General features: G+C 39.2%; 1 protein-coding gene across 1 annotated transcript in view; it reads right to left on the bottom strand.

The window, feature by feature from the left end:
• Positions 1-687: 687 nt before the first annotated feature.
• Positions 688-14,031, bottom strand: part of LOC121945001 (NMDA receptor synaptonuclear signaling and neuronal migration factor) — a 147,217-nt gene continuing 133,873 nt past the window's right edge. Inside the window, exons 13-14 of the mRNA XM_088077245.1 lie at positions 9,664-9,739; positions 688-8,068 (exon numbers count right to left, since the gene is read on the bottom strand). Of these exons, the coding sequence (XP_087933371.1) occupies positions 7,971-8,068; positions 9,664-9,739 (174 nt within the window). The 3' untranslated portion in view covers positions 688-7,970. The remainder of the gene's footprint in view (positions 8,069-9,663; positions 9,740-14,031) is intronic.

Here is a 14,031-nt window from a genome sequence, read left to right as displayed (position 1 = left end):
TGCCTTGTGAAGCCAGCGCCTGCTTCCAGTGTTCCAACTCTGCTGGGTCCATTGTGGCCAAATAATTCTGACACGAGCTGTTTTTTGTTTTTGGACCACAGTAGCAGACGGACACAGTGTACTGTAAAAAGCAACAGTTTTAATGTTCTGGTGGTTCAACAAGAAAAAACAAACGGGTGGTAACAGAATCCCCCAAAAATACAATGGTAGTGGCTGGAGACGGGCTGACCACAATGAAGCTGGCAATGAGTTGATGAATCTCTTGGAAGCACACTGGAGACAGGAAAGAAAGAAAAGCAGCTGGCAAAAACACAGCGAGGCACAAAAAATCACAAGAAATGAGAGATTAACAAGAGAGAATCCAAAAACATACAAAGTTTCACTACTGGCGAGACCAGAGAAACAACAAGAGAAACTCTGAGAAGCACTACCAAACAGGACAGAATTATTTGGCAGAGTGGTGAAGACCAGTCTTATATGCAGAGGTTGATTGCTGAAGATAGGAATCAGGTGTGCCTCGCTGCCGGCGGGAGAATGGAAAGTGGGTGAGCTCATACATATTTACAGTAAATTGTCTTAGTGTTTTTACCTGTTATCTCGTGATCTTCATTGAGATTAACCCTAACCACTTCCAGTGTATCACTGCATTACTCAATCAATAACACAATGACAACATGCTGTGTGGAGCTCAAGTTTAATTTTAAAAAACAGTTAAAAAACAATCAGTTTTCTCACGTTATTACCAACATTGTGTAATACAACACTTCTTTGTTTAGACACAATAAATTGCAACCTTGGATTGAAGTTGCATCTGTAATATCTATTCTAAGGAAGAACACAAAGGCTCAGGAAATCTACCAAGATATATTCTTACCTTTAAAATATCCTAAAATCACAGAATACACAGTAATGTTCATTGCTACTTCCCCTCGTAAACAAGATTATGTTTATCAAGACCCATTGATGCTCAATCTGTTTTTAAGCCTTATTGTAACATCACTCTACTGCGAGTTAGTCCAAAAAATCTGTTACAAAATGTAAAGCTAAGTTAGGGTGATGGAAAAGTGGAACAGACCTTACATAAAGACATTATTTTTCCACTCTTTCCAAAATCTAATCTTAGCCTGACTGGAAGTGTCAGGGCAACCAGAGGCGGCATAAATCTATCACACTCATCAGACTCAGTTGCGCTCCCAGCTGAGACCAGGCAATTTTCACAAAAACTGACAAGAGCAGCAGGGAGGGCACAACAATGCTTACTAATAATTTGAAGTGAGGGGGATGTCTTCTTTTTTGGATGGTGACACACAGTTTGATTGGGAGAATAACAGGAGAGGGGAGGCCATCAGAGATCAGTCTCTTGAGTTGTGTAATTATGTTCTCGGGAAATGGAAAAGGCTGCTTCAGTGAGCCAACATGACAAGTCAAACTCTGTGTTACTTCCTCAACTGCACTGTAATTAATTTGTGCTAATATACATATGAGTCCTTAATAAAGAATCTCTTAATAAATGAAATCTGAGCTGTCTCCTCTTGGCTGAAGTTTATCTGCTGTCTAGAAGTTGCCAGCACCCACATAAGTTACTTTTATTGACTTCTATTATATTACATTAAATCTACTGCTCTGATTAACCCATTGCATACTGCTTGCCCAGCAATAAAGGGCAGACAAACATAGTTAGCAAGTTAGTGGAGCTAAATACATCAGTAAGTTGCCAAAGAGTTGAGAGTTTACAAGAGCTGTTGAGGACCAAAGCAGCTAAAAGGTGCGTATATATTGGAGTACAGTTTGTCGGGCGGCCAAAAACAAAATTTTGCTTTCAGTGTGCTGGATGTATAAAATAAAAGCACTGCCAATAGATATATTATACACTAGGGGCTGATGTGTTACATGTCATGATTCTTCTGATTGCAGGATGCTGCATTGTATGATCACACACTGAATGATGCCCCATTATTTGATTATGTGAAAAAATTTTACACTTCCTTGCGCCCTTATAGGACGAGCTCTGTGTAAAAGCCAATATAAACTGCATGTTTTGTCTACATGAATCTTGGGTTTGGTTGAGTTAGTTATTTTTAGTTTTTGTTTAATTTTGCACCTTTCATCAATGTGGAAATAAACCCATTAAAGCTACTCTATCTGTTGAGGTGACAAATGTCTAAATTATTTTCTCCTTTGCAGGACATCCCCCCAAAGCAAACAGTAACACTGATAATGATGGCTTCTTCAACTGAAAGATGTTATGTGCTGTACTGTACTAGGTTAGCTTGCTAGTGCTAATGATTTAGCTTGTGAGATGTGGATCTCTGCAGCAGATAATAGATCTCCAGTATTGTAATCAAGGTCTTCATTTTTATTGTGGTCGTAAAAATACTAGAAAAACACAAAGCTTGTGTCCATTTTAATTCAACTTGCAACTGAAGGCAACACAGCAGCAGGATTAAAGTGACTTGAGATGCAGTTACAACAATCCAACATTTAAAACTCACAGCAGAGGAGAAAGCAGAGAGGTCCTCTATTAACAAGATTTCTACCGACATGTAGTCATGCCTTCAGCAGAGTAGCAGTGAGCAGTCTGCTGTGTCAGGCTTCTACATACTTCTCATTGTCTTTCTGTCCATCATCCACAGCAATGCAAATCTACAGTCATTAACATCCAGGTATTACCTACTAATAGAATACTTTTAACAGTGTTCTCCGCACATTTAAATACACATAAAGAAATATTCATACATAGCATATTGCTTGAGAAAAATGGCTTGGGGAGAAGGTGAGATTCTTATGCCTGGGCTTCATCACTTGGGTGAGCAGTGTGTGGGTGTCGCAGAACTTGTTTTTTTTTTTTTAATTCTTTATTTCGGTGCCTATGTTAACAGGTATGAGCAGACACACACCTGCTTGAGCAGCACTGCTCTGGCACGGCTAAGCTGTGGCACATCGACAGAAACAGAGTCTCGCAGATTTTTTCTGTGTGAAGTACGCATTTTCAGAAAAAATAGACTGAAAATGGTCTTTTGATAATAACATTGACTCTATGCCACCTTTTACAACAATTTCAATGTCTTCATCCTTCACAGACATGAGGAAATACGAATATATTTGTTTTACTCAAACTTTCCTGTTTCTGTTAAGATAAAAGCTCTCTGACAACATTTCTGTCAACAGAATCCCTTCAGTTGTCGACACAGGTCTTTTTACTGTGAAATATTTGCAGGACCGTGTTTATGTTGGCAGCACAGCTTCATAGATGAATAAAATGTGTACTTTTAATTGTGGAAATACAATATTTTCAGCAACATGCTGCTCTGCACTATGCTGCAGCAACAACGCTGCCAATGTGGACACCACAAGCGTGCTAGACCCAGTTCGGCGAGGTTGCAGTCACGCGCTGCTCACGCATTCAGTGTGTCCTGGCCAGCATGAGCTTATTTAGAAAATAAGACAGCAGGGGCCATGACATCGAACATATGAGAAATGTAAGCCTCTGGGCTCCAGTGCACAAAGCAAAAAGAAAAAGTAACATGCCCCATGATTATGACACGAAGGGACATTATATTTATTCTGAAGCTGGTATAAATACTGTGAACAAGCAGCAAGATCATTATAGAGTGGCACCCTCTACTGGTCATATGTAACTGTACAAAATTAATACAAAATAACACAGAGTCTCCAATAATAGCTGACTGTGTAGTCAGCAATGATGAAAAGGCTGGGTAAGACACTGAGGAGGGATGTTGTTACCTGAATTAGTTCACATGATACATTTCACATAATCTTTATTTTCATAGCACTACATCCATCAGTGAAAAAACAATGTGTTTTTGCATCTATTTTTCTGTAAGTTACCATCAGTTAACCTCAGCACTTCCTGCAGATGTTACAATTTAAAGCCTACAGGGCATAATGCTCTCTGAGCTGCTGGGAGGCTTTTACTGTGAAACATTACTGAAGTGTTGACTTAAAGTAGTGGAAACTCAACTATGATTAAAAACAAACAAACAAAAAATAAAACAGTAAGTGGTTGTCTCTGCAAACAACAAGTCAATGAAAAAAGTGTTTCTGCTATTCAGAAAAACAGCAGCAAAGTGCAGTGGGAATACCCTGAATTAATCAAGACAACACTTGAACATGGAAAAAGTTTAGAGTTTGCATTTATAGCAAGTAGCACTGACAACAGATCAGAATGGGGACACTTCTTGCAAAAAATGATACGCTTATGTGACACAGGCGTCGAAACTCCAGCAATACTTAAAGTATGTAGAACAACTTTATTATATGAACTCTGATAAATTTAATAACGTTGTTCTACATACTACAAGTGTTGATGGAGTTTCTGTACATCTGCTTCCAAATAGGCCTCTTCATCGTCTTTCAGCTGTGGGAGGGGTGCATTATTGGGAAAGTCATCTGTCAAATTTGGATTATAACTACATTCTGATTTATACAAATTTGAGTGGAATTTTTGAAATGCCAGATTTATTTGTTATTATTTGTTTTATTTGTTGTTAAGAGATCCAGTGTGATCATATATAGTGGATATTGAGGAGTTATACTCCATTTGTTTCAGTTGAAGTGCAAGCATCCTTTTTGCCTATGTATCACTTTATCATATGTTACCGTAATGTTTTTTGTTCTGTACACACATCTATTTCTGTACACATAACATCTATTGCACGTCTGTCCCTGAAAGAGGGATCCCTCTTCAGTTGCTCTTCCTGAGGTTTCAATCTTTTTTTTACCTGTTCATGTGTTTTTTGGGGGGGTTCCTTATTCGCTGTGAGGGTCTAAGGGCAGAGGGATGTTGTATGCTGTAAAGCCCACAAATTGCGATTTGTGATAATGGGCTTGAATTGAGATTATCCTTATACTACGTGAAATTAGAAATAATGTTGGTTCACTTCATAGCAAAAACCAGTTGTAGGACATCATAAAACCTGTGTTGTTACTGGGATCTGTTAATATATTGTTAATACATTTAGTCTGAGCAAACCTCGTCTGGAATATGTATACTACTACTGCTATATACCATATATACTATATATTGTACTCTACACTATGGTCTTAGTTGTTCACAGTAATTATACAAAATCCACTCTTATAATAAATGGTAAATGGACTGTCCCTGTAAAGCGCTTTTCTAGTCTTTTTGACCACTCAAAGCACTTTTACACGCCATATCACATTCACCCATTTACACACACATTCACACATTGGTGGCCGAGGCTTCTGTGCAAGGTGCCACCTGCTACTCAATAATCATTCACACACGCTCACAGTACGATGACACAGCATTGGGAACAATTTGGAGTTCAGTATCTTGCCCACAGATACTTCGATATGTTGCCTGGAGGAGCCAGGGATTGAACCGCTGACCATCCGATGACGACCCGCTCTACCGCCGAGCCACAGTCGCCCCACAATAGGATGCAGATAATGCAATGGACAGTAACAGTGTTGCCTTGTCCTTCATTCTGCTACTATCCAGAAACCTATTTAGCCATTTTGGATAAGTTAAATCAGTTAAATCTTTCATTTGACACACATTCAGCACTGTTCCCTCTGTTAAAGCAGTTAGACATAACACTGTGTTCCTAAGATACTTATTGACTTCAGTAATATTCAATAGCATGTTTTACATCCTCGCTGGCAATAAGGATACATTTAAAATGCCTTAATGCTTCATTTTGAACCAAAGCTCTCTTAGATCCCCTCTGTCCTCATGGATGCATCTGAATCCCCCATCCTGAGCCTGAAGGCTAACAGTTACTCACAGTGAAGTGAAGACTTGTTTCAGCTGGCTTGCGTGGGCCAGGAAGCAACAACAACACAAGGATGTAAGCACATAAGCAGTGAAAAGGCTCAGTCAGCCATGACACACACACATACAGTGTGCAGGAAAGCTGGAAATCAGGTTAGAAAGCATATGTGACACATATTGTATTATTATACACAACATTCCTCCCCTGAATTATTCCTCAACTTTAAATCCAAATTAAACAAGGAGCACAAAGTGTTCACTTTGTTGGTTTCTAATTTCTAGTTTAGGAACATACACACATGAGTTTTATTAAATGAGGAAGCTGCATAAAAATGCAGCAGGGGAATATATCCCATTCCAAATATGATATGCGTTTTAAAACAGCATAATCCCCGTTAAATGTTTTCTGTTAGTTTAAAGTAACTTAATGCAGCTGTTAGTATGAACACTTTTCAGCCATACAGTACAATGCAATGAGCCCTTGCTTTGAAAAATACAGTAACTTTTAAATAAATTCCAGTTAGGCCAATAATGCAGCATCAGGCTAATACTGGCCGCGGTGGTTGCTGTTGAGTGTGACAGAATGGAGGACGGTGTGTGAAGCTTTTAATGACACCTTCATGGCTAAGTTTTAAAGGGGTACTCTGCCATTTTTGTTTATACACTTAAAGCTCAGTTCTCTTAAAATCTGGAGAAAATACTGATTACTACTGATGGTGTACCGATACACTGATGGTGCCATCAGGGTTTCTCAGCTTCATTTTTTTTAAGTTTTTTTTTTTTTTTTTTTTTATAAAACAAAAATTTGTGGTTCAGGGTTTGAGAGGCATGGATATTGTAGATAATGATCCAGTGCTTTTGCGGTTCAACCAAGAGATGAAAAGTCAGGATATCGCAGCTTCTGGTGCACAGATTTCAGTTGTTCTTTTTCCTGTGTTAGTTCCCCAATGTGAACTAATATAACTCAAAGGAAAGTATCATCTCTTCCACTCTGATGCTACTTCGTGTGACTCAAGTTAAGTCTTAATGAAGAAAATCCATTTTACTTTAAAAAATATCGGTAAATAAAGTGTTAAGATAAACTGAATGTACAGTATGTATGTTATCAGTATGTATTTTTTCTCCATGTAAAGATGGTGTAAAGAGTCTGTTGTCATCCACCTGTGACCTCCTCAGAGAGTGATAAACTAACTGCACGTGTTCTGTGGACACAAATGCATTACAAAAATTCTCAGAAGGATCAGAGCCTGCAGACCAACAATTCAAGAAGGAACTGCTGGTGTTGGCCGATCAGGGTCAAATCTAATGCTGTAATGTGCAGAGGCATGCACGGATAACATCTGTGTGTTTGGCTACAGTTGATTTGAAAGACTATGAAAATGTAGAAAAGCTCTGCTCTTCACACATACATTAAGTTGTCAGATCCCTGACAGTCAGTCCACTGAGGATGACTGTGTGGAGTATGAAGGCTTTGCATTCTGACCTACAGTTTGTTGCCAACAGTGAGTAAAATTCTTAGTATCAAACAAAGGATTTAACCCGAGTTATTACAACAGTCTCTATGGAATACTGACACATGAAGCTGTAATTCAGTGTTAAAAAGACCACTCTAAGTTTTAATACGACTAATTAAAAGTCTAGATTTTCACATAATAGCATGGGGAGAGATGCTGCAGATATATTCTCTAAGGCTCCAGGAAGCATGTGTTAATTTAAATATAAACTCTGATCCCCTTAATTATTAATTTCATAATTTTCGCAACTGACAAAGAAAATACTTCCATCCTTATCATCCTCTATCCCCAAAAGAGCAGACATACTGGCTAAAAATCATAGAAAGAAGAAGTTATTTCTCTTTCTGTTCCCAGCTGTCACTTTCTTATCCAACATTTCTGAATCTAACTCTAGTTAACGTCTTCTGAAACGTTTAGGCTGGGATCATGAGTCCCTCGCTTCTCCTTCTTTTTCTTGTCCTTCTCTTTTTCTTTTCTTCAAGAGAGTGAAATTGAAAAAGGAGAAAAAGTACATGGCTGGTTGCCTCTGTGTTGCTTAAGGGGGGAAAAGACCCAACTGCGCTGCTTCTCCAGCTCTGCCACAGAGCCCGTTTAGCCTCTAGGGGCCCCTCAACCAAATGCCTTGTCACATTACAAAAGGCTCAGACATGAGATAAGCAGTTGATAAGCCAACAGAAAATGTTGACAGAGTCAAGTCACAAGAGATCCTTGTAATCCAGCAGCTTCGAGTGCTGGCGGCTTTTCCAAAGGCGGAACAGGCGGAAGTCAAAGTACATCTCGATCATCTCTTTGCCTGCAGCCAGAAGACAAGACAAAGAAAACAAAATCCAGATTACACCACTGTGTACTACCGGGAAAACCTGAGCTCACCCAGCACCACTTGGTTTATTTCAAGATTCTGGACTCACCTCTGAGCACCAGTTGTTTGTTACTGATCATATCAGTGCGTTTGCATGTTGTGGGTCATTATCTCAAATCATTTGTTTTGCTGATTATTTTTCCTAGAAGACAACTGTGTTCAGAGGTTTCAGTGTATTTCTCTGCTTTCCAAACAGCAGCTGATTTTCATTCAGTTCAACACATGAAACATGCCTCAGGTAGGTAAGAATCACAGGGAACACCAAGTCTGCTTTTGGTGCTGTCAGATTTAGATTTGTTTTCAATCAAATGGGATCAATGTAAACGTGCTGAATGACCATCAGATTACTGAGGGAAATTCACATGTCATCAGTTTTGCAGACGGTACAGTAATTGTGGCAGCAGCAGGATCTGGGTCACTGAGCTGTTGATGATTTTCTGTCATGGCTACATCAGTCATTGCACTGGTATTTTCAACATAATGACATGCTTGCTGATTTCAGGAGATCATCCGCTGGTCCAGCATGATGTGTTCTGCAAGAAGCACTGGCACAATAAGTGACAGCAAGATGTTTTTTAAACCTAATGAGGACTTTTCTTTAGAAATTGCAACTCTCCAGGAAAACTTAATCCTTTCAGTGTGTTTTTAAAATCTATGATTGTTTTGGTCGTTGCTGTTTATTTGTTGTTGTTTTTTTCATCATGCTAGCAGCATGACTGTATGGATGGCAATGCTGGTCCAAACTGAAACATTTCAAATTTTTGATGGATTGCCATTAAAGTTGTACAGAAATTCCTTGTTTCTAGAGGATGTATCTTACTGATGTAGGTGATTCCCCTGCCTTCTCATAATTTGATTGAGACATTAGACATTATTAGATCAAGATGAACAGTGCAACATTTTATTGTTGACTGATTGTCGATTGTCTGTGAAAGTACGCAGAAGTTGTAGAAATTCAAAAGTGGGGCCTCTGGGAACCCAAATCACTAAGAACGTTCTTAATATGTAATTTGGGGTCTTACATTCATAATAAAAAAGCATCAAACATGAGTCTAAATCCAAATTTGAAATATTGTCCTTTGAGTTTTTTCACAGTTTCCCTGAAGCTGGGTTGATTTGCACGTGGCTATCCCTGATCCATGTCACCTAATATGTAATAATAGTAATAATAATAATAATAATAATAATAATAATAATAATAATAATAATAATAATACCTAATGACAGCTGAGGGATGCATTGAAAGTTAATGTATGTACCTGTGTATGTGCTCACACTGTTTAATATGATTTCTTCATAGCTGAGTGGCTTACTGCCATTGATTAATGTCCACTATTAACATTCAGCCAGTGAACACATGAGGCTGATGAGTTCTAAATCAATACAAATACTGTATGTATTTATTTCTTATTTATGCAAGTGCATTTTATTGTGCATGCTACTCTTTTGTGGCACAGGTAAAATGAACATATCAGTGTAAAGCCATCGGGAAATCTTGTGTGTATGTGTGTGTGGTGTAGTACTCTCACCCTCTGCAGACAGCTCAAGTGGGGACTTGAATTCAACCAAGGAGTGTCTCATCAGCCTCTTCAGAATCTGAATCAGCTGCAGGGAAAGAAGGATAGAGAAAGAGAGGGAATACTTCATTCCAAATGCCATCAAGTATTCTGTTATGAGAACAAACAGACAGAGATATGACTGTACACAGAGAGTAGGAGGAGGGTCTGTGCCACACAGCTTCTGTTCATGCTGTGCTGCAGCTGAGTGTATGTCAAACCACTGTACCACTTTTATTACAATAGCTGCAATAGAGTATAAGTGAAAAACTCTTATGGTAACACTTTCTGTTCATACAGACACAGCAGTCAGAGTGGATCTATAGCAAAGCTGGGTCACATACATGGAGGAAACACTTGAACTCACTGCACCTGCCTCTGATAAGCTGATACCAGAAATAAAGTAATGTAAAGATATTTGGAAAGTGGAAAAATGCAAAAACATTGTTTTTTGTTTGGATCTCTCTCAACAGAGTGATCACACGAACAAACACAGCACTTCCACAGTTTCTCATACTGTGATGCAGTTAACTTGTTTTCCACTGGGTGTCCACACCTTGTAGGCTCACAAAAGGGTGTGTCTGTGACAGCCAATCATATCTGTTAAAAGAATGCATCACACCTTGCAATGGGATCAACCGCACCTCCTCATTAAGATAAACATTTATGTCTCCTCCTACTCAGAGTTGCTCTGAGAATCTTCCTAAATCAACATTTACAAAGCTCTAAATGATCAGGCTCCATCCTATCTGTCACAGCTCATAGTTCCTTACCAACCCTCAAGATCACTGCGCTCTGAAAATTCAGTTTTACTTGTGGTTCCCAAAGTTTCCAAATGCAGGATAGAAACCAGAGGCTTCAGCTACCACGCTCCTCTCTTATGGAACCATCTTCCAGTTTCGTTTAGGGAGGCAGACACCGTTTCCACTTTTAAGGGTAGACTTAAGACCTTCCTCTTTGATAAAGTTTATAATTAGGGCTGGCTCAGGTTGCCCGGACCAGCCCATAGTTAGACTGACATAGGTTTAACCTGCCGGGGGACTTTCTATAGGGGTCAGAGAGCAGTGAGACTAACACTGCTCTCCGACCTTTATATATAAGCCATAATAGCTGATTAGTGACCCTAGTTTCATTAGTGTGTATATTCCTGGAGCACAAGTTTCTTGTGCTCAGTTGAAATCCCTGTACGTGTGATGGGGAGGAGGAGGAGGTGGCAGAGCTTTTGGCCCAATCCGGTGGGGGTGGTTTTGAGTCAGTTCAGACCTGCCACTCTGGCTCTGCTTCCTCTCTCTTTCTTTCTTTTCTATTAACATTCTCTCTGACATTCATATTTAAGTCGTAATTGCTGATCAGTGACTCTAGGATCCTCATTGAGAGCTTATCCTTTTAACTGCTCACCACCTTGGGTCTGTTAAACTGCACTACGCTAACTCCGTCGCCTCTCCAGAGCATTCCTGCTCCCTTGTTTCCTAGCTTTCCCGGATCCTGGCTGCAACCCTGGCTGTGCCTGATGGTGGTGATATCTGTGCTGGTGCTGTGACCCTGTCTTTGGTTGTGCTCGTGCTGTGGCTGCACTGATACTGTACCCCCTGCTTGCCCTGATCGTGGTCTTGGTCCTGGTTGCGCCGTTACCGTGATCATGCCTTTGGACACCTCCGTATCAATATATGCATGAGACTCTTATCAACACCCACAATATCATCATAGAGTGCATTTGATAATTTCACACATATCGTTATTGTAATATGATGTGTCTATTTCCACTATGGCTGTGCCTCTCTCCCCCTCCCCCCTCTCTCTTTCTCTTTCCTTTTTGCCACAATTGTATCTCATTTGTTATTTATGACATCTATTGCACATCTGTCCGTCCTGGACAACAGTAAAACAGTAATTCCTGTTTTAATTTCCAGAAACTTAACCAAGGACAGCAGTTGCAAAATAGTTATGGCTAGAAACCTGTAGGCATTGCATCTATTTTGTATTTTGAATATGAACGATGTTTTATACATTTGTCCTTGTCAAATATACAAGTAGATAAATAAATATGAACAAAAAACACAAGACATGTGGATTTGATAGATGACTGCCCCATAAATGGGACACAGCCTACTGTATATCTGTGATCCCAAACAACCACCTCCACTGTGAACTCAATAATTTTTCATTAATATTTCTTCTGTCTTCTTAACAAAGAGTTTTACATCCAGCCTCCACATGTTTCCTGCCTCTTCCTCAATTGTTTCACCTGCTCATCCCTGTCCCTCCTCTCACTCCATACAGTCTGGTCCTGTGCCAACAGGTGTGCCATGACACATGGAGCCTAACAGCCAGATGGCATTTGCAGATTTCATGCCATGCATTGCAGCTGTCCGTTCAAAGAGGAACTGTTTTTGATGCTTTTTGTATTTCTTACTTGACTGAGAATATAAGATTTCTCAACAACAACAACAACAACAACAACAACAACAACAACAACAACAACAACAACAACATAAATGTAGCATGAACCTTTAAAACTTGAATGCTGGGTAGGATCAAGACCTTTGACAGTTAAAGACACAGCATTAGATTTGATAAGAATTCCAGCCTAAAGACATCTAGATGTCAATATTTAGTTGCAGTCACAGTGCCACCTATGGGCAACAGAAAATGACATGTTTTATATATTGATAAAATCCTCCTTGCAATTTCACCAGATCCACCTGGAATTTGTTTTTAAAAGCTTTAACACCGTAAGGACAAAATCTTGAAATTGAAAATATGACAAAGTTAGTGAGTAAATGAGTGAAAAAAATGCAGGTCACTCAGCTTATGTAAAGGTGATGTGACTTCTTCCCAGAAAGTAACAAACATGACACAGACAACCATAACCTATAGCTGAATTTGTTTCATTCAAAAAAAGAAAAAATTCTTATGTAAACTGATTTTTTTTTTAAACCCCACACTAGTTTCTGCTCCCATTTTTCACAGGTTTAAAGTTCACAGACTTTCTTTAAGCATACAAAAGACTTACATTTTCTAAATTTTGGTATGGATTGGTATAAGCTACGGAGAACAAACAGTTGCATTTTACAGCAGTTTGAGCGCACAGAGATACTGTGAGAGTCATCTGCTGCAATGACCTCATATTGCAGCATGATAATACAAGGCTCCGTGTTGCAATAATCTCAACACAATCCCTGGAAGCGGAAAACATCCCAGTTCTCACGCAGCCTGCACACTCACGAGACATGTCACCCACTGAGCATGTTTGGGATGCTTTGGATCAGTGTGTGCGACAGTGTGTTCCACTTCCTGCCAACATCCATCAGCTTCACACAGCCAATAAAAAGGAGTGGACCAACAATCAACAACCTGATCAACTCTATGTGAAGGAGAAGTGTCACACTGCAGGAGGCATAATATGTCACATCAGATTCTGACTGAGTCTTTGGGATATCTGTGTCCAAAAATTTCTGTAGTGCTGTATGTGAAATTGTAATAAAATGTTATAAAGGTAAAAGTACACATTTTAGAGTGGCCCTTGAAAAAAGTCTTTTGTGTGCACAAGAATGTGTAGCCTATATTTGTATATTTAGAGATGAAAAGGTATGAATATTTCATACCATGATTATAGTGACCAAACATTATTATGGTTTTGAGCATTACTGTGGTATTGCTAGATTGTACTGAAAATGTTCAGATACACACGCATATCTTTTCATAGTTTCATATTATGTTGTTGAATAAGTGGCCTGCCTTTGAAATGGCTGCTTGAGTGTCTGTGTCACTGTAGATGAGGACAGAGGACCAGCAGCATCACTGCGTGTGCCTGCAGCATGCTCACACCAAAAACAATAAGGCTGACAATTCTCCAGAGTGCTGTTAGTTTTCACTGACACAAAACAAAACCCATGTTGGTTGCTGTACCTGTGCGCCTGCATGTGGGAGACTGTTGCTATCTTTGGTATTTGCTGGACAGAATTTACCCTGAGTCTTCCAAGATGGGTTAATCAAACATGCGTTTAATGATTATTACAATTTGAAACAGTGATACCAACTGTCGAGAATTTTGTTGTAGTTTATTGTAACCATGGCTTTTAATGTGTGATTTTTCATTGTACTTTTTTTTCTATGTCGTCGATTTATTTTCTGTGAATTTGTGTGTTATGTAATTATGTTTACTTTTGTACAGTGTCTTTGAGTTCCTTTAAAAGCGCTGTATACATAACATGTATGATTATTATTATTATAACAACCATTTCATCCCTAAAATATTTGCAGGATATGATGGCTGATAGAGGTGTGGAGTGTTGCTGGGTCGCATAATCTGAAGGTAGCTCAGTCAGTCTATTAATAGTG

This window comes from Plectropomus leopardus, chromosome 4 (genome assembly GCF_026936395.1).
Source record: "Plectropomus leopardus strain MGB_pleo_1.0 chromosome 4, ASM2693639v1, whole genome shotgun sequence".
NCBI lineage: Eukaryota > Metazoa > Chordata > Actinopteri > Perciformes > Serranidae > Plectropomus > Plectropomus leopardus.
The sequence above is the reverse complement of the archived record's forward strand: the minus strand, read 5'-3'. Positions and strand labels throughout refer to the sequence as shown.